The sequence below is a fragment of the Periplaneta americana genome, chromosome 2 (genome assembly GCF_040183065.1).
Source record: "Periplaneta americana isolate PAMFEO1 chromosome 2, P.americana_PAMFEO1_priV1, whole genome shotgun sequence".
Lineage (NCBI taxonomy): Eukaryota > Metazoa > Arthropoda > Insecta > Blattodea > Blattidae > Periplaneta > Periplaneta americana.
Window position 1 is genome coordinate 40,431,274 of NC_091118.1, and position 21,722 is coordinate 40,452,995.

The 21,722-nt window shown below is 35.2% G+C and overlaps 1 protein-coding gene across 2 annotated transcripts in view; it reads right to left on the reverse strand.

Moving 5' to 3' along the window:
* Positions 1 to 15,917: 15,917 nt before the first annotated feature.
* Positions 15,918 to 21,722, reverse strand: part of LOC138692860 (juvenile hormone esterase-like) — a 76,730-nt gene continuing 70,925 nt past the window's right edge. For both annotated transcript variants that reach the window (XM_069816165.1, XM_069816155.1), the window contains exon 12: positions 15,918 to 17,484. In XM_069816165.1, coding sequence (XP_069672266.1) covers positions 17,223 to 17,484 — 262 coding nt within the window. In that variant the 3' untranslated portion in view covers positions 15,918 to 17,222. The remainder of the gene's footprint in view (positions 17,485 to 21,722) is intronic.

Consider the following 21,722-nt stretch of genomic DNA (forward strand, 5'->3'; position numbering starts at 1 on the left):
ATTATTACTATTATTCCTGCTACTGCTACTACTACTTTTTTGACTTCATACAGCAGTTTAACCTACAGATTGAATTAAAAAGTTGACATATTAATTCTTTTATTAACCGTGGTTATGAATGTTCACATTCAGAGTTCCTGTGAAAATGATGCAAGTCTGAACACAGTACCTATGTCTGACAGCCAGGGTTGTCGGGTATCCCAATTTAGGCGGGATTCTCCCAATTTCCTGATTGAGTCCCAATTAAAGGGAGTTGGGATTGACAAAAATCCCGATTTTAGATATATTAGCCTTGAACATAATATTTTAAAAAAATTAGTCTGTATTTCCCATTATCCTATATTTTTATTTATATATTGACTCAAATGGTAACATTGTAAACACAGAGATAACCTGCGGATATTTAGTAAGTCTTTGAGGTAGCCCAGCTGATTGCCGTAAGGCAACTAAACTCGCAAAATAATACTTCTTCTAGTTCTACAGCATTGTTGATTATTCTTGTCGCTGTTCTCGCAATTAGTAAACATTGTGTATCTCAAGTGCGTTGACTGGCAAGAAAGATAGGATTTTGATATCGTACTTTACACTAATAACAGAAACGCACAATTTCTGCGTTTTATAGTTTAGTGAACTATGTTTAAACATGGATTCATCGTCAGATAATTAAACTGTTGCAGTATCGGTTTCAAAATTAATTTATTAGCAAATTGTTAAAACGTAGGCTATTCGCGGTTAGTAAAAGAAAAAATTATTGTAGTGTTCACTGTACTGTGTGTCCTTCGTATTTCAGTGTTTCTCACGGAGGCGAATAGGCCTATTACATTAAAAAGCACGCGAACACTGCAGAAAACTTCTATAAATCTTATGATAGGCTAAACTGTTGACAAGTCTAAAGTCTTAGGTTAGCTTCTGATATCCCGATTTTCCTCGCAGAAAACCTAGCAACTCTGCTGACAGTAGAGACACGGTATTAACGGTATCGCAGAGGAAGTATTGTTCCTTTAAACGAAAACATTTAGTTTTCGGATACGCAAATAACGTCTTTGATACGCAATACAACACGTATTCAAATAGCGGTTTCGAAATCCCGCGCGTTTTCTACCTGACAAATGGCGGCTTTCTGCTGCTTCAATTTGGGAACATATTTCTCACTTCTCCGCTACGGCGTGGTAGGGGTTCGAGCTAGCTTGCGATTGCGGAGTAATACATTTCGGTTTTGTTTACGTCTACTTCAATCCTTAGTTGGAAATAGTTTAGGCCTATATAGAAAAACTTTAGCTCGTCCCTGAAAGAGTAGAACTCGTGCTCTGGGTCGGATTCCTGAATTGAAATTAAGAAGTACATAATACAATTTGTCTTATGTCTACTACGCAATAAGAATATATAAATTTAAATTTACAATTTTTCAAGTTTTATCAAATCCATACAAAACTTTTTAAAATTTAATACTAGAACTATTAGAATTGATAAGATTAGGATATTTAAATATAAATTTGTTACATACTCGTATGCTTGGGCCTAAATTACTACTATGATTAAATACTGTAGCAGTGTTGCATTTTGGTTCAAACAATCTTAAAGAATTCATACCTTTTATTTCATAACTATGAGAATACAATTCAATACTACATACATACATACATACATACATACATACATACATACATACATACATACATACATACATACATACATACATACATACATACATACATACATACATACATGTAATGGAACATGCTGCTCAAAAAGGAATACATACATACATACATACATACATACCTAGGCCTATATTTTCTGCCCATGAGTAGGTCTTTCACTGCAAAACCAGCATTCTCCAATCTTTCTTATTTTCTGCCCTCCTCTTATGGTACAGTCACACGAGCTACATTTGTAGCAAGTTTTCTGCAACAAATGTAGCTGGAATTATAGACCGCATTGAGTTAAATGGAAGCGGCCACACGGAGCAGTAAATGTAGCAAGTTTGGCGCCGTCTGACATGTTAGGTCTATTCGTGACCAATAATTTTCCACCTTAAACGAATTAACATTGTTGTTAGTTACTGGGAATTTCTTATTATGAAATCCATATTTTTAAACTTTAATTTTATATTAATATTTATTTCCGCTTTACTAATTCCCAGAGGAGACTCAGCGAGTCAAAGAATATACATGTCAAAGGACTTTTATCTACTAACTGACAATAAATAAAGAATAAATATCATGCAAAAGAAAACAAAAAAAATGTAATAAAAGTACAAACAACCGTGTAAAATGAATGGTTATGCTTTAATTTTTTAGGAATAGGATAGAAAGCGAAAATCAAATGTCATGTGATCCACATATCTTGTCCACACCTGTGGAGTAACGGTCAGCGCGTCTGGCCGCGGAACCAGGTGCCCCGGGTTCGATTCCCGGTCGGGGCAAGTTACCTGGTTGAGGGTTTTTCCGCGGTTTTCCCTCAACCCATTATGAACAAATGCTGGGTAACTATCGGTGCTGGACCCCGGACTCATTTCACCGGCATTATCACCTTCATCTTATTCAGACGCTAATTAACCTAAAATGTTGATTAAGCGTCGTAAAATAACCTACTAAAAATAAATCCACATATCTTAATGTCGTCTATCATCTGATATCTTCTTCTGCCCCGAACACTTCTCCCATTCACCATTCCTTCCAGTGCATCCTTTAGTAGGCAGTTTCTTTTCACCCACGGATCCAACCAATTCCTTTTCCTCTTTCTGATCAGTTTTTGCATCATTCTTTCTTCAACCATTCGCTTCAACACAACTTAATTTCTTATTCTGTCTGTTCACTTCACACTTTCCATTCTTCTCCATACCCACATTTCAAATGCTTCTATTCGTTTCTCTTCACTTCGTCGTAATGTCCATGTTTCTGACCTATACAATGCCACACTCCACACAAAGCCCATCACTAGTCTCTTTCTTAGTTCTTTCTCTAGAGTTCAGCAGAAGATGTTCTTTTTTCTATAAAAGCTTCCTTTGCCATTGCTATCCTCCTTTTGACTTCCTGGCAGCAGCTCATGTTACTGCTTATAGTACATCCCAAGTATTTGAAGCTGTTCACTTGCTCTACTGCCTCATTTATAACTCGCAAATTTATCTTCTTTAATTTTCTTGCGACAACCATGGCCTTCGTCTTGTTTGCATTTATCTTCACCCCATACTGTTCAGAGCTGTCATTTAGCTCCAGAAGCATCTCTCTTACAAGGAAAGGTTGTCAGATCGATGTCACAGTTTTGGTGAAAATACAGCAAAATTAAAAGAGACGTGTCTCAGCTTTCTCTCCCATAGGCATTAGTTCTCCTGAAAAAAAAAAATATATATATATATATATATTAGGGCAATTGTTTCAATATTCCTATGTATTGAAAATGCAATTTAATATCATTAAAAAAATTTGGATTTTTTTATAGAGAATAAAAAATCGAGGGATACATGTCTCGGCATTTTCTTCAATATGATCCAGATAAGCTGAAAATAATTTTTAGAAATTCCGTAACAGGGTTGTACGTAGTCCCTTCTTGCGCTCATGGACTCTCATTGTAAGCTATACTCCCACGTAGCCACTGTCACACTGCAGACCAGTTCGTGAAGTTATGCCTTACCTGTTCCGATACATATCTGCCACAATACCAGAAGTATATCTAATACAGAGGTCTCCAAAAAGCGTGCAGTCATTCGTGATCCCGATGCTGCCCGCCGAACACGGCGTGCTGCAAAGCTAGAGACTCGTACCTCAACAGATGGGAGCGGTCAGTGGGGGATTGCGGCAACGATCTGTTTATGTTTAACAAATAATAACATCAAAAGGATAAGAAATATCATACGTTTGTGCGAGATCGTGCGTATTTGCTTGCTTTCCGCTCAAAACCAATACGCGGTAAGTGTGAAATACCACATTCAGTATTCCCAACGTAACACACATAACAATTTCCCTATTCTTACCGCTTAAGCGTCATATTCATTTTACTGCTTTAGGCTTTTAACATATTATTTTTAAAGACGTTCAATATAGTAATAATTATAAATTGGAAACTTACCACTGCAATTTCAACTAAATTGCACTGTTAATTATTGTTTTTAAATATTTGCAAAAAATTAAGTAAACTCTACAACACCACAAAAGTTACTGCATTTGTAATGCAAGTAACATTAAGGAAGCCGTGAAAAAATCAACAAGATTCCAGACTCATCATAGACTGGGGGGGAAAAAAGACAGACGTATATCACGGCCTGCTGCAGTATAGTAAACACAGAAAACATTTTACAGGAACAATGTTGAAGATAGATATATTTGTTTTCCAAAGTTGCCGTCATTGAACAGAAACCAAGATGGAGATTTCATTGCAACTAATTAGAAATTCCTCTTTCAGGTATGTAATAAACGATCTTCGCACAAAATAATGTACGATACACGAGCTGTATGTTTGTTTTCATGTTCTCGGAAATTAAAAAAGCTCAACTGCGTTTCGCTTTTTCAATCTTTTCCTCGAACATGAAAACTTCAACATACCGCTCTTGTAACGCATATTATTATTATTGTATATTATTTTGACATACAGTAAAATGTCCATTAACTCCTCGGATGAAATTGGCTAGGTGAGCTTTGTCATTTCTATCTGTGCTTTCGTCCAGTGCTACAGACTGGTTAATTGTGGTTTCGACTTCAGATTCAATCACATTTGCAATCTTACAAATCCTTCTCTGAATTGTGTTTGGAGACAATTTAATTTTCCTAAGCTTGTGTCTTTGTTCTGGACACAGTATTTTAGTAACGTCCTGTATGCACGATTTTACAAATGCTCATTCTGAAAAAGGGCTTCATTGATTTTCTATTATTCCAAGTCAGAACATAGCTAGCAAGGATTTTTTTTTAAGACTGAGGATACGTGTGTGATTTATGTTTGTATGTTCTTGTTTCAAATTTATCAAAATATTTGTACCGTCAACGCGGGCTACTTTGACCCTTAAGGTGTTACTTGAACCCAGAAAAAAAAATGTTTTGGTGGGTGTAAAATAACAGTTTGGTGTCGAAAGTTGTGGATTTTTTTTCTCTGCAAACTTTCATCTGTACAAATATTTTCACCTAAGTTACTCCAATGGTAAGTAAAAATTTTTTCTTCTGGGTTCAAGTAACACCTTAAGGGTCAAAGTAGCCCACGTTGACGGTACGTATTTCACCTAAAATTATACGAAAAACTATAAGTATATCATGCGAAACTGAGTGTAAACGTATTGTAATATACTGATTATTAAGTATAACCAACAGTTATACAGACGTCCCAAAATAAATTATTTTCACATGTCCAGCATACCTGTAATTGTATGATATTCTTTGTGAAGGGTCGAGTAGTATCGTCGCATGTTGAATTTTAACACCCTTAAGAATTTTCGAACAAATTAAACATTTCATATTCTCCCCACTAACACAAAAAAATATTTATCTTCCTATTCACCCTTGAATGTACTACGTCCATGATTAGAAGACATTGTGAAACGGTGGAACACTCGACCAACACAATGATAATGGCAGTCCGCCACTGCTCTTCGTTTGCGCATAAACATTGAGTATAGTACAGGTGGGGATGGGTGAGGTGAAGCGCGCTCATTACGTACTGGCTCCGGTTCCGTTCAGGGGCTTACTCGCGAGTACGGTTTTGGAGACGTCTGATCTAATACTTTACATTGTTCTTTCCAGGATTCTAATCAGAGAATTTTAAGAAACAGTTTATATAACAGAGAAGCATACTATACTAGTTAATAGAAGAAGAATTCATCTACTCCTGATCCTCTATAATGGTACACTCACTACAGCAGGCATGTCAATTGATGCCCACAGGAGCAAGAGCGCTCTTTAGAGCTCAGGAAAGCCTGAGCGCTTTACAGCGGAAAGGAAAGAGACAGACGAAAGAGGTGGTATATGCCGCTTGGTCGAGCTATATTCAGGGATGGCCAGCACTGATTCAATAGATAAAAGGAAGAGAACTTATTAAAACCGTATCCATGTTAATTTTTAGATTTGCCTGAGAAGTATAAGTGCATTATAAGAATGTAAGTTTTAATTTTAGTGCTCATTTTTCACAAGTTTCATTTTTTTTATTCAAAAGATATACTTTCTCAACTTTTCGTATAGAAAAGTGAAATTTTCAGGTATAGGCCTGTTTATTTAGTAGCCTTACAGAATGTTTTCGTAAATCTAATATACCGTACATACGTATTACTGAAGATAGTGTATTAAAAATTTTGAAAATATTCGCATGGAAATTGTTTGTAAGGAAATGAATTAACAAAGCAACTACTGTTACATCATAAGCAAAAGATACATGCCCGTGTGTTGTAAAAATGTCAGCTCTATAGCTTCAGCAGATTTCGAGAAAATAATTTAATATTCTGATGATAGGAAGTTGCCCACAAATATCACCTTAAAAGCATAATGCGATAAGAGTTTTGTTATGTAATATTAGTTACACTTAAAACAGATACAGTACCTAGGTAGGCCTAACTTTGCTTTGTACTGTAATATTGTTTTGATTAGTTTATTGATTACTTTTTAAGGCTAAAGATACCATCAATATAAATTCCAACTTATCATGTCATACGCAATCTCTTTCTTTGGAATATCACTTTCTTTATGAATGATGTGTTTCATCCACTTAATACAGTATAATATTATACTGCTATGGAATTTAAGCGAATATTCCTTCTTAACTCTCTATTATGTTATTAAGATTTAAAATACAACTGCAATATTAAGAAATCAGTGTTAGTACTTTTGTTTTACAGACAATATAGATAATATTTAAACAGAAAGAAGCCGTATAAAAATAACGACATAAAATTTCACGTTCCGTTTGAAGTTTGTGCACCACCGTTTTCTTAATCCAACAGGCTGCTTATTCATATACACAACCCTTCCTCTTCCCATACTTAGCGTTTGCTGCCCGCGCACGACGTCAAGGTCAGAAAAATGCGCTTGCTTTGACATCACTGCACTACAGAGCTGCGGATAATAAGAGTCGAAAAAGCAAGGAAAACAGATGAAGCTCATCAGTCCTCATTCCACATTCACACTTGCTTTACTTAACGTTATTATGAAAGTACGCGTCTTTGACGTGCATGAAAACATTTTTTCTTTCAGCTACTAACTTACTTGCGTACCATGCATACAGCTATATGTCTTTAAAAATTGGAGCCGACGGCCGATTATGTACAAGGAAATGAATTTTTATTTCATTCTCCTGGGAAGAGATATCTCGACTCAATTCTGATAGATACGTGTATGCTTGGAGACATGATAGAAACTGTTTAATCTTCCTGTAAAAATATACGTCACACTGCGGCATAATGATGTACAGGGACATCATTTTATTTTTACTAACATTTTTAATATTAACCTGCCTATACCTTTAGAGAACCGGAAACACCGCTTGCTCCCCCCTACAAGACTGGAGTTCGATGATACTGGCGTAAAACACAAATCACTCTACTAGGTATAGGATGGAAGAAAAGTAGTTCATCCATTTACGTAAACTAGGAAATATCGCGATTTTGAATTTGATAATTTTCATTAGGTTTTTCTTTAATCAAAGTACAGTACTGTATTAAGAATAAGTATTTTTACTCACGAAGTGAGTTATCCATGCGAACGTATTCATTATGCAGTGTATACTGTCTACAGCACATTAGCGTACAATATAGAGAAAGAAGTTAAATTGAAAAATAATCATAGTATGGAATAACTCTTCTCGGGTTCTCAGCCAGGTGAGTTGGAGATTAGCTAATCTCCATCTCACCTGGCTGAGAACCCGAGAAGAGTTATTCTATATCAAACGCCGGGAAAGCCTCAAGTCATACAATCATAATATGGATATTTAAACACAATTTTGAAAATGGTGGCCGTTCATTTCGATACAGGCTTCAGTTCTTTTGTGCATATTATCGCACTATAGACTATTGCATCTAATTCCAATTGCCAGTTTCATCCTTCGTACTAGTAACTCATGTTGAAATAATTCTGTACCTACTCTACGTACTGTAAATTCAATCTTCACTTCTGCCCGAACCCGAAAATATAAAATTACTCAGACATGCTATCTACTGTCCGTCCAAGTGGTTATGCCGCAGGATTGTAGAAAGGGAGGAAATCACGTGACAGTTAATTACTTAACGAGGCCCTTTTATTTAAGTTAAATTAAACAGCTGTATAATATTACGTAAACGTCCAATTCCTAAGAGAAATTAATGTTTTCAGAAAAGAGCTAAGACAGCCCAGCTTTTACACAGGGGCGAGCAGAAGCAGGTGGGGGAAATCGGGATGCGACGTAGGCAAACGGACAGTACCTGTGCGAAAATATGATTCAATATTGAAAGCTCTTTCGTCAGTGGAAAACGCGAACATATTTCTGGAACGTACTATACTCAGTAACTCAGTACTGCTTACTATCTGCGGTCTTGGTTCTGTGTGGAGTTGGAACTTCCTTAGTAGAAGGGGTGGGGAGTGAAGTACATTCAAAAACTCAGGTACAATAAAAATTGAAGTAAAAATAAAATGATGTCCCTGTACATTTAGAAGAAATAATTTTTGAAGTACATGTTGACAGTTGTCTTCATTAACAAAAATGTTTCGCCGTTAGGCTATGTATCACCGTTTATTCATCCCATGAATCTAACATAAGAAAGAACTGTTTTTTTCACATATGGCTGCAGGACTGTATCTAAAAATTTCTCAAAAAGCGCAGAAGTAAGTTTCCCTGAAACTGAACATGTTTACAACCACATTTTTAGTTAATTTTGTAATTCATTAACCCTTAAGGCTGGTACACAATTAGCCGGCAGTGGAAACGACAATGGGAACGAGAACGGAAATTTTGTTAAGGGTATATGTACGTGAACTACCACAAATATTATCAGAAAATGCAGGCTCTAAATTTCTAAGATTTTATAAGGAAATGAACTCATAATTCGAAAAAAATTACAAGGTACCACAACAAGACTTATTAGAAGTTAAATATCTGATAAAAGTATAAAACGTTTACTAATAATATTTTTTATGCTCGACCATGCCGAAATGTAGTAATTATACACATGGTAGCAGTCCTTTAATGCATGTCATTAAAGTACACCTACTCATTAAAGTACAGGTGTTCAGCCAATGACAACTCAGCTTACAGGTGTTCAGCCAATGACAAGTCAACTTTGTACCGTTATAAAACCGCAAGTATCGATTATTCTCGGATATGCAATCGAAAGAGAATTAGCGAAAAGTCACGGAGGCTGGAAATCCAATACTGTCGCAGAAGGTTATGTTCTATTACTATAATAATTAGCGTTAATTGTAAATAATATTCAAATAAATTGAATTTGTCATCTCGTTTTTCAATGTCGAATTCAATAATCAAGGTTATATCAAGTTTAACGGGATTACATGAAGGTCAATGACATTATTGTTCCTCGGAAAAAATCAATACTTTCGCGTCTGCGCACATCTCACAATTCACGACCTAGAACAAGGTCACTTCCGATCTTGTCAGATACAAATAAAACGTATACATCTGAATAATTTCAAGTTAGAAATATGGTCGAGCATAAAAAGTCGTATGAAACTTGCCTATAATGGTAATTAAGACGCTCGTATGAATATTATGAAACTCGCTTACGCTCGTTTCATAAATATCCATACTTGCGTCTTAATTACTATCATTATAGGCTCGTTGCATAATGTACTATTATAATTTACTTTTTACTTTAAAATTTGAAAATGTTCACACATATTATTTCATAACTCCACAACCGAGATAGAATTCTGAAATTTTCTACACTGATTTAACATACATTTATTCAAAAGGTAGACTACAATAATGCCCATTTATTTGAAAATAGAAAAATTAGGTCAGAAAACATTATGTAAATTTTAATATAATTATGTTATATAGGATAAATAAAAAATTAGTTGCATTAAAATAAACAACTCTACATGTCTGAGAGTAGTCTACTTTTCATAAATAAGTATTAATTACATGCAGGAAAAATATTAAAGCTGTCAGAGAAACCATAACAATGTTATGGTTACCAAATGATGTAACTGCAGAATTTTTTTTTTCATACTTTGATAAAACTGGTTTGAAAAATATTATTAGTAACCTTTTTTTATACTTTTATCAGATATTTAAGTTCTAGTAGCCTAAGTCTTGTTGTAGTATCTTGTAATTTTTGTCCATTTGTGAGTTCATTTCCCTATACAATTTTAGAAATGTAGAGCCTGCATTTTCTGATAATATTTGTGGTCGTTCACGTACATATACCCTTAAAATGTACTTATTTAAATGTGAGAATTCACAATTAACTTTCACGTTCCCGTTCCTGGGTTCCGACAAGCTTCTCGTTAATTATGAATGCTCACATTTAAATACATTTATTTTAACAATATTTCCGTTCTCGTTCTCGTCATTTCCGTTCCCGGTTTATTGTGAACCAGTCTTTACATTTACTCTACTCCCCATTTCAGTTTGGTTGAGAGGCTTTACCCTCTACTCACACTCTCTACCGTCAGTGAAGGGGAAGGTGCTACAGTCCGTCGTAAAAACGTTCGACTAATTGACTTACAACACAAAGTGTCAAAATCTATATTTCGAAAGTCTGTACCAAGAAATCAATTCTATTTTATTACTGTCTATATCAATAATTTGCATATTAAAATATTTAATGAGTTCAATATACGACAGTTACTTGTAACGTAAGAAGAAATAAATACTAAAACAGGCGTACAACTGACATATTAAATTTAAGTATTTCGATCTTAATAAGCATAGGTCTACTGAACCAGTAGTAATTCGTTTCTACGTTCAGCTACACAAATTATAGTACTATGCAGTGAATGTGGAATTATGAATAATAACATTATAATACAAAGCCTATATTATGATATGCATTATAATAAAATTAGAACTAGAATAGTACATTATGCAACGAGCCTATAATGAAGGTAATTAAGAAGTGAGTATGGATATTTATGAACGAGCGCAAGCGAGTTTCATAATTTTCATACGAGCTTCTTAATTACCATTATAAGCGAGTTTCATACGACTTTTTATGCTCGACCATATTTCTAACTTGATATTATTAATTTTATTGTATCTGACCTGGAGCAATGTCCCGTATGTTGTGAGATGTGCGCAGACGCGAAAGTATTGATTTTTTCCGAGGAACAGATGTCCACAGTGACCTTGCTAGGCCATAAGAACATACAGAGATAACATTGAAATAAAATTAGACATTGAAAAACGAGATGACAAATTGAATTTATTTGAATATTATTTACAATTAACGCTAATTATTATAGTAACAGGACATAACCTTCTGCGACAGTATTGGATTTCCAGCCTCCGTGACTTTTCGCTAATTCTCTTTTGATTGCATATCCGAGAATAATCGATACTTGCGGTTTTATAACGGTAGAAATCTGACCTGTCATTGGCTGAACAGTTGTAAACTGAGTCGCCATTGGCTGAAAGACCTGACCTTTAATGAGTAGGTGTACTTTAATGACATGCATTAAAGGTCTGCTACCAGATGTATAATTACTACATTTCGGCATGGTCGAGCATAAATATTTTTATAGACTTTCATAATCTGTTTTGTGCGGAAATCAAGAATTAATTTAAATTAACATACCTCGAGAATTTTGGTAGGTTGTTATCACTATTATCTTCATCACCGTTCACCGCAGCTAATATTTTGTCTAAAGTTGGCAGTTCTTGACGAAAAAAGAATTGGCGAACTTTAGATCTTATTGCTGATTTTGTGAATTCGTCGCATTTTTCTAATAGTGGAACAGTTTTGCGAAATTTCACCGGACTCTTTAATTTATTGTCATTCATCTTCGCCTCTCTTCTGATGCGATAAACACTTGCTTTTTCCACTCCCGTGAGTTTCCCCGCCATCTCAGCCACCTTTTCTAAACTGTAAGTTGGATTTTCAGCACATAACGTTTGAAATAAATTCAACACACATCTCTTCCGACCACTTCGCATTGGTTTACCTTTTTTATGTTTTATAACACTGCTGGAAGCCATAATGTTCGTTAAATAATTTACAAACTACGATAAAATACGGTCCTAAGCCTAAATAAAAAAACTATGTACTTATATAAGAAATTAACACTACACTATGTACACTATTTCCTATACCGATATTCACAAAACACTACGAAGTAAATTGTAAGGACGAAACAAATCTCAAACCACTCAGGGCAAAAGACAAATGTTTTCTCCGTCGCTAGTAGCTACACTGCGACATACACACTGGGACAATCTGCACTGTGTCGCTCCCCAACATTCAAACCAACATTCGTTAATTTTATTAGTAGCCAGTTGAAAATATTATAACAATGACACTAAAATATACTGAAACAAGTCATTGTCAAACATCTGTATGGCTGAATTTTATATCCCCTAGTGTACTTTATTAAATATTTTATTTTGTTATGTGTACAGCGTAGGGGGTGCAGGTATAAGAAGTAACAGCTACTGCTCGGTCGCTAACGGTATCTGGGGAATAGGGAGGGGGAAAAGAATGTCTTCGCGCCCTCTCAACTTGCAAGAAATGCCGTTTAGGCTCAAATTTACCTCCAAGTTCCTGCCTACACAAAAACACTTTAGGTAATGTTTTCCCGAAGATGTCATTGCCTATTGTGCATTGTACGAATGTGTCGTTTCTTAAAAGCAACGACCGAGCTGTAACTTGCTGTGAAATCGAACGAAAAACCCGAAAGATATTGAAAGGCCGCCGCTAAATCCCACTCCTGCATTCTCTTGGTTGTCACTTTTTCATTCCTTCCCCTGCCCTCCTCAAATCTGCCATAAACCCACTTGTCTATCATCACCATTTTATCGTACCTCGTACAGACCGATTATTTAGTCCTGACAGCTCAGCGACCCAAAAGAGGGGAAGTAATAGGAGTGTGGATAGCTCCGGAGTAGAGATAAGGGCGATCAGTCGGTAAAGGAATGCAATACAGTTTAATTGTACTGGAAACATACCGCTCTACCACAAGCATTACATCCGATCGCTGCGAAGGCAAGCGAGAGACTAACCCAAACACCCCTTGGCGAAACTAAATGGATTTGCCTGACTCAGGCGCACATTGTCGGGGACTGTCAGGACTAAATAATCGTACTGTATCCCCCGTTTCGATGTCTCTCCGCCACAATGCAAGAAGCCCCTTGTGTTTTAACAGACGGGAATCCTGATGCTGCGATGTATGCAGACTCCAGTTCGTGAGCCAAATTTAGCACTTTCGTGTCCAGTGGTATCCAGTGGACTTGGTTGAAAGTCCGATATATCACTCTCTTCTGTTGAGATAGCACTAGGTGTTTCTGTTTCAGATATTATTGCTACTCATTGCTGCGAGCGACGAAAAACACACGCATAATACCCACATCTCAAAGAATTTACCGTCTTGAACACTGCATTACAAATGGACATATTCCGTCATTTTAACCTCTAGGTTTTTTTTTATATTTTTAAACTTAACTTTTAATTTAATCTCTAAATATTGGCACACAACTTTTTATGTGTCACACAACATGATATTGATCTTAATCTGAATGTAGCCTTTTTACTTGATTGTTATTTTTACCTGATTATTTTAACTAATTACAATGTATGATGCCCTGATTTACAGCCACACTTAAGCCTTTTAAAATGAGCATGTATGGTTTGTAATGCGTATATATGTGTCACTCATTGTACTGCTATCACCTGTATTCAGTATTCCCAACCTAACACACATAACAATTTCCCTCTTCTTACCGCTTAAGTGACATATTGATTTTACTGCTTTAGGCTTTTAACATATTATTTTTAGAGACGTTCAATATAGTAATAATTATAAATTGGAAACTTACCACTACAGTGTCATCTAAATTGCAATGTTAATTATTGTTTTTAAATATTTGCAAAAATTAAGTAAACTCTACAACTCCACTAAAGTTACTGCATTCGATTAAGGAATCCGTGAAAAAAATCAACAAGATTCCAGATGCCGATGTTATTACTGGAATATGTTATATAAATAATATTGTTAAAATATTAAAATGAAAAATAAATCATTACATAACCTCACCATTTGTTTTAATTTCGCATTTATAGACTTGGGGGGGAAGACAGACGTATATCACGGCCTGCTGGAGTATAGTTAACACAGAAAACATTTTAAAGCAACAATGTTGAAGATAGATATTTTTGCTTTGCAAATTTGCCGTCATTGAACAGAAACCAAGATGGAGATTTCATTGCAACTAATTAGAAATACCTCTTTCAGATATGTAATAAACGATCTTCGCACAAAATAATGTACGATACACGAGCGGTATGTTTTCTTTCAATTCTCGGAAATTAAAAAAGGCTTAACTACGTTTCGCTTTTTCAAACTTTTCCTCGAACATCAAAACTTCAACATACCGCTTTTGTAACGCATATTACTATTGTTTGCTTTATTGTGTCACCTGAGGATGACTTTTGTACAAGTCGAAAATATTCGTGACACATAATGTAATGTAATTTGTGAAAATATATAATTTAATGTGATGTAACAGAATTCATTCTGTACTTACACTTCGATAAGTTACGACTGAAAATTATACAACTAATATATTTTTTTTTATTTATTTATTCATTAAAGACATCAGCTCAAAGAATGTGAGTGACCACAAGGGTCCTGAATACAATAAACATGTATAATATGTGATTTGAAACATTAAATAAAAAAGAAAGTTAATTGTTGAAGGCAAATATATAGGTGGATTAATTGAAATAGAGATTATGATGTAATATTTGAAGAGAATCCTTGATAATATTTATAAGAATATGCATTACATAATCAAAAGGAATGTGAAGTTCCTTAAGATAATTCCATGTTAATTTTGTAAAAGAACCTCTACTGCCAAACAGCAAACCAATGACAGACCATTGTTTAAGAGGGACGTTGTACTTTTGAGAAAGATACGGCAAACAAGGTTATAGACTTCTTCTCAATATCAACTTCGGTGGCTTGATTTAGGTTCCTTTCGAAACGGATGGTAGGGTCAAGAACAAGAGCCCGTTTTAAGCGTCCGTTAATATCAATAATGTCTGCTCGTCTGAAAGAACCATCTGACGATACACAATGTACTTCCTCATGAATCTCCCAATTTAAAGTTTTTATTGATGTCGCCAAAGCATGTCGTACATGATGATGTTTAGCATTAATCATCAGCTCACCTTTAGGGCATTGTCCAATCACGTGTCCAAGTGTTTCAAGCTCACTACAGTCTGGATGACGGCAGCGGGATGTGCTTAGAGTTCTGCCCGGTATTGCGCGAACCGCCGAAATATTGCTTGACATTTTTAAAGCATTGGCCCATTCTGAGGAAGATAGGCTCTTTCGATTGCTTACCCATGAGTTAGCCTTGGGGAGATCACTATAAACAATAACCCCTTTACCACGCAAGGTATGGTTTGTCCAACTTTGGAATGCTTCATTTCTTAAGTGTTTACGAATTTTACGACCTGACCAGGTGATAGCATCAATAGTGGTGATATTCAATTTTGACAGAGCAGAAACTTTTTCGCTTACAAGGTGCCTAACAATGAGGAGATGGCAGTCATCAACAAGAAGAAGAGTATTAAAGGTATTTATATGTTGTACATAAGCTTCCCAGGATGCTTTCATTAACGAAAGACCACGATATTTTTTAGGAGAGTAGAGCATTCCGTCTGGGCAGTCATGAGGAAGACCAATAAGCTCTTTGCATGCTCCTCTGGTAACTTTATCTAAATCATTAAGAAAGTCGGTTTTGATTTGGTTGAGTGGAGCACACTGTAAGGGATAAGTAAGAGTGGGACAGAGATATTGGTTCATAATCGTTACCTTTTAATCAGGTTTTAATAAAGGGCAGAGACAGAGTTTAGAAATATTTTTAGTGAATGTGATAAAAACAGCACAGTTATCAAAAACGATTTCATCATTAAAAGTAATACCAAGGTATTTAATGCTGTCATCAGGATTATAAATGGATTGAATGAGCGAATCATTAGCGGACATGACATTAAACTGGGATAGGATACCACTTTTAATCTCTATTAAATTGGACTTGCTAGGGTTAATAGCCAAACCAAAAGCAGAAAGGTTACTTTCTGCTAGACTAATCAGACATTTAATGCCATTTTCACTACTCGAAATCAAAGCAATGTCAACTTTAGTTGAACTGAAATTATTATACTAAAATTTTGATTCCTTGCAGAAACAGCACATGTCAAGCTAATATATATTGATTTATTTCATTAACAACTCATTAGATTCCAATAAATTTGGTATAAAACGACACATCTATTACGCTTCTATCTGAAGAAGCCAGTACTATAACCAATGATGTGGTCTACCACCAGTAATACCGTTTTTTGTGTCTGCTGAAAAATTTAGTTTTCATGACATGTACTGTTTCTGCAATCCCCGATTCAACTGAAGCTTTTTGAACGTTCACAGAATATTTTCAAAGGGATGTGGCTGTAATCCAGACATATTTCAAAGTTATAGCTGAAGCCACAAAAAGAAAACTCGAAAAATGTGGTTTGTCTTTACATGAATCTTTACCACTCCTCAAGGAGATTCAGAATAAAATTCAGAGTGCTCCTTTAAAGTATACAAAAAAAAAATTAAGTGGTAAATTGTGCGCCGTTTTAGGGAGAAATCCTGACATTAAGTTTTATGTTCTGTGGATAAATATCTTCAAGGTGAAAACGTTGTGATTCCAGTAGAAAATTCCCCAGCGCAAGTAAGTGATTTCAAATTTTGCTCAATAACATCTGCAGACGTGTAAAGGTCTTTCGCTGCATGCAAACTTGTGTTAAGTGATATAAACGTCATAAACTTACCCCTGAGCATTTGGAGAAAATAATTATCATTGTGTACTGCAAATCAAATTACAACGACCAGAATGATGCCTAAGGAAAAATGTACATTGTAAGTACCAAAATGTATAAACCTAGAATTAAAATTTTTAGTGCATATTTAGTGCATATTTTTGAAATGATATAGCATGTTTTAAAGATTTTGACAGCATAAATGCATGCATATTTTAGATATTTTGAGTGCATATAAATTCAATATCTAGTAATTATTTAAAATATTTAATATTATTTCTTAAAATCAGCGTTATCATACGCAGTTCTCAACGCAATTTTCGTTCAGAGGAAGAGAATCCATGAAATTCATGCGTTCCTTGAAGAGGTTAGTTTTCATTTGCAACCTCACAGGGCCCAGACCCTGGCCCAAGTATTTGGTGTTTCCAGGAGATGTAACAACTCTATCAATGTCGAGATAGAGGATGTTACTAATATTCGAACCCGATTCCACTATTGGCAACCATTTCAGTTGATCCACTAGGTAGTTTCCAGTGTTGTTGCCGGGTGTCGGATTCCTAAAGCATACAGACGTGACCAAATTTAGTGAAACACAATTCGAACATTTACTTATTAATCGAGAAAATTCGTTCCGGCACCGGGAATCGAACCCAGAACCCTCAGCTTGACACGCTGAGTGTTCTTACCGTCTGAGCTATACCGTGACCCGATCCATACTGCCGGCCGAACTCTCCTCTTTTGTATCGTCAAAGAGTTCAACCGGCACTGTGGATCGAGTCTCGGCATAGCTCAGATGGTAAGAGCACACAGCGCCCCAAGCTGAGAGTCCTGGGTTCGATTTCCGGTGCCGGAACGATATTTTTTCCATTACTAAGTATCTACATGATGACTACACAAAGTCATTGATTACACAATATTCAATAGAGGATGGCGAGGTCCTCTAATAAGAAAAAATATATATGTAGGGTAAGGTTGCCTAATTCCGTGACATATTTAATAAAATCTATATTTATACCAAAATTGTAATAAAAATGTTCAAATAACACCTAAATGACGTTATTTGGACCTTTAGCTACAGTTTTTACAGCATTCAGTGTCAACAGTTTCACAAGTTTCGTATATAATAATGATTCTTCATTGTTGTACAGTGGCTCCTAAATCCGTGACAGGGATCCAAATTCCGTGATAGTGGTTGCGTAATTCCGTGAGGGATATCCTAATTCCGTGATACTAAAATAATCCTCACTAACTTCTCAGAAAACAAACGTGTATTTGGAAAAACACATTGAAGTCATGGTATATTGTTTTAATATGGATTAAGCAAGAAATTACAACATAGAAAAAGGGCCTAAGTGACAAATTTCATAGAAAATACTTGTGTAACTACAGGAATACATATTACACATTAATATATTATAAACAAAATAAACTGAAAGTTGAATTCAATACAAAATTAAATTTGAATACATTGAATTATAATACAGGGACATCATTTTATTTTTACTTCAATTTTTATTGTACCTGCGTTTCTACATGTACTTGACTCCCACCCCTTTCACTAATGTCCTTGCTAACGTCAGTCACACAAACTTACGGCCGCTGTTGCTAGCAGTGAAATAAACAGTACAGAGTACAGTGTGCTTCAGAAATATGTTGCATTTTCTATAGAAGATAGAGCTTATATTATTGAAGTTTATTTTCACACAGGTATGGTGTGTAGCATAACTGAATTTATCTGTGTGGACTGAGCACAAGTGAAGATGAGAATTACCGAAAGTACGGTACCCTATAATCTGGTACGGTACTTAACAGCATTATTTAAACAAGAGTTTTGTTTTACTGTTTGTAGGTATGAAGGACGATGATGGAAACTGGAATTACAATATAACCGAATGTGAACAACAGTTTTTTTTTTTCACAATTTCCTGATTATATCATTACGGAATATTTTCGTAGAAATGTCATTAATCTGGTAGATAAATTTAGAGCAACAGAGTGTGCAGAAAGGAAGAAAACTGTAAGATTGCCAACAAAGGTGACAGAAGATGCTGTAGAAGATGCTAGAGAAAGGATGCAGCGAGGTCTTAATAAGTCGGTCAAGAAGTTAGCTGTAGAAATTGGGGTTTCTTACGGAAGTGCTCACAAAACTCTCAGGAATAAATTAGGTTAGTAATATGCTGAATAAAGTAGACATTACATAATGTATATAACCGCCTGAAGACTTGAGTTTGTAAAAAAAAAATATTACTATTCTACTGTTTTTTTGATAAAATACTGTAAAAGTAATGACCAAACTGAAAATTGTAATACTGTATTTCCCTGTAACATAAATGGATATACTACTTTTCTCTCCTCCTATAGCTAGTAAAATGGTTTGTTTACATATTGCACTAGCAACTACAAACTCCTGTAATGGAAGGAGGATAACAGTGTTTCCGAGTATAGCCAGGTTGATGTTAAAAATGTTGGTAAAAATAAAGTGATGTCCCTGTACAATTATTTCTCATTATTTATATTCCTAACGACATCAGTAATTCAGTTAAATATATGCCTATTATTTTATTAGACTATAATTATAATTAATGTTTTCTATAATTTATTTCTATTATTATTTCCACGAACTATTTTCTTTCATAGATATTAATTTTCACAATTTAGCGTTGGCATCACTGGTCGAGTGAGCCAGGAAGGAGAAATATAAAAATAAATCCGAAAATGGGAAAGCTCCTGTAGCATTATTGTTGTCTCATAATATTTAAATAATCATACACATTGATTCAGCTGACTATAATCTACAGTAATATATCATTTTTATAATGCTATATTAATTCTTACGTCAAATATAAAATGTTTCTTCAGGAGCGGTCACAAGAGAAAGAAAAACTTACTGGTCAACCACCTTTCACTGAACAAAAGCTTCTGCAGTCGACTGCTTCTATTCAAAAGCCGGGTAGTCAATAGAATTGAAAAGAAGACATCTCCTGGCATCTGTTAGGTATTTCAAAAACTTAAAAGTCAGAGACCACAACTCCATGGCAGTCAATTGAAATTTTATCACGGGATTAAGAGTATCACGGAATTAGGCAACTTTACCCTATATAATTTGAACATTTTACTGAGAACAGTGTTGTAAGGGAACTGATTTGAGTTGCGTATAATTTCACTAAAAATTTTTTTTTTATTTATGTCCATTAAAGTAACCAGCATTTCATATAGATTAAAAATATAACATATATGCAGTGAATCGTAACTAATGTCATTAAATTCATATGGTTATTCTCTAAGATATTTCAACCAACAAGGTTTAATACAATTTTATTTTACCCGCTTCTGCTTCCTTTCTGAGATAAAAATTGTTTTATATCAAACATTTCATATCGTGTTTTGAGAAAGTCATTGATTTAATTCCGTCGACCTGGGTAGCGTAGTCGGTATACCGTTGGCCTTCTGTGCTTGAGATTGCGGGTTCTATCCTGGTCCAGGTTAATGGCATTTAAGTGTGCTTAAATGTAACAGGTTCATGTCAGTAGATATCCTGGAATGTAAAAGAAGTCCTGCGGGACAAAATTCCGGCACACCGGCGACGCTGATATAACCTCGGTAGTTGCGAGCGTCGTTAAATAAACCATATTTTTAATGCAAATCAAGATTTTAGGTATAACTCCCTGTAAAGTTGATTTGAATAATTTTGAGGGAAAAATTGTTCCGGAGCCGGGTATCGAACCCGGGACCTTTGGTTTAACGTACCAACGCTCTACCACTGAGCTACTCGGGAACTCTAACCGACACCGATCCAACTTTTCCCTCTATATCCACAAACCTCAAAGTGGGCTGACAACCGTCAAGCAACCAACTTCGAGTGCACACTAACTCCGTGTGACTTAAATTGTGGTTTTCTGTTCACGAACAGTGACGTGTATTATGCAAATCAAGATTTCAGGTATAACTCCCTGTAAAGTTGATTTGAATAATTTTGAGGGAAAAATTGTTCCGGAGCCGGAGCTGAGTAGCTCAGTGGTAGAGCGTTGGTACGTTAAACCAAAGGTCCCGGGTTCGATACCCGGCTCCGGAACAATTTTTCCCTCAAAATTATTCATATTTTTAATGTTTTGGTTTAATTCCCAATATGCTCAGTCAAGTTAAGAGATCAGTGTATTATGATAATAAAATATGATTAAAAGAATTTTAGTTTTGTCATTTAAATCTATAGAAATTTCATCCGAACAAATACAAATTTTCGTTCTGCAAAGAAATTTTAAAATTAAATGATGGGGAGCGATGGGTTTTGTAAGATTTTACTTCCCTTCTTAACAAGATTGATAGCAGCTTCATTACTAGACAATCCTCAGTGTACCAGTTCCATTGCAATACCAACCTTTTGTTGAGCATCATCAGATAGTGTTATTAATTATTTTTAGGTAAGACATTGATTGTTATAGCAGTAATAGCTGCTTTAGAGTTACTGAATATAACAGCTGGTTCAAAATAAGAGATCAGGCACTACAGATTTTGACGTGTTGAGTAGGATTCAATCTAAGGATTTAATAAACGCGAAAAGTGTACATGTAATATCAGCTCCTGCTTCAGTTTGGTTGGACAGTAGGAATCCATCAGTGAAAATATTGAGATATTCTTTGTTAGGGAATCTAGAACTCTACTACCAATACCTATAGTTTCTAACGTTAGTAATTTTAGGACATCTTTTGGAGTGTCACTTTTCTTGGCATATTCAACCAGATCCAGATAATACTATATTTTCTTTAGGTCTACATGTTGGGAGATTTATCTTTTTATT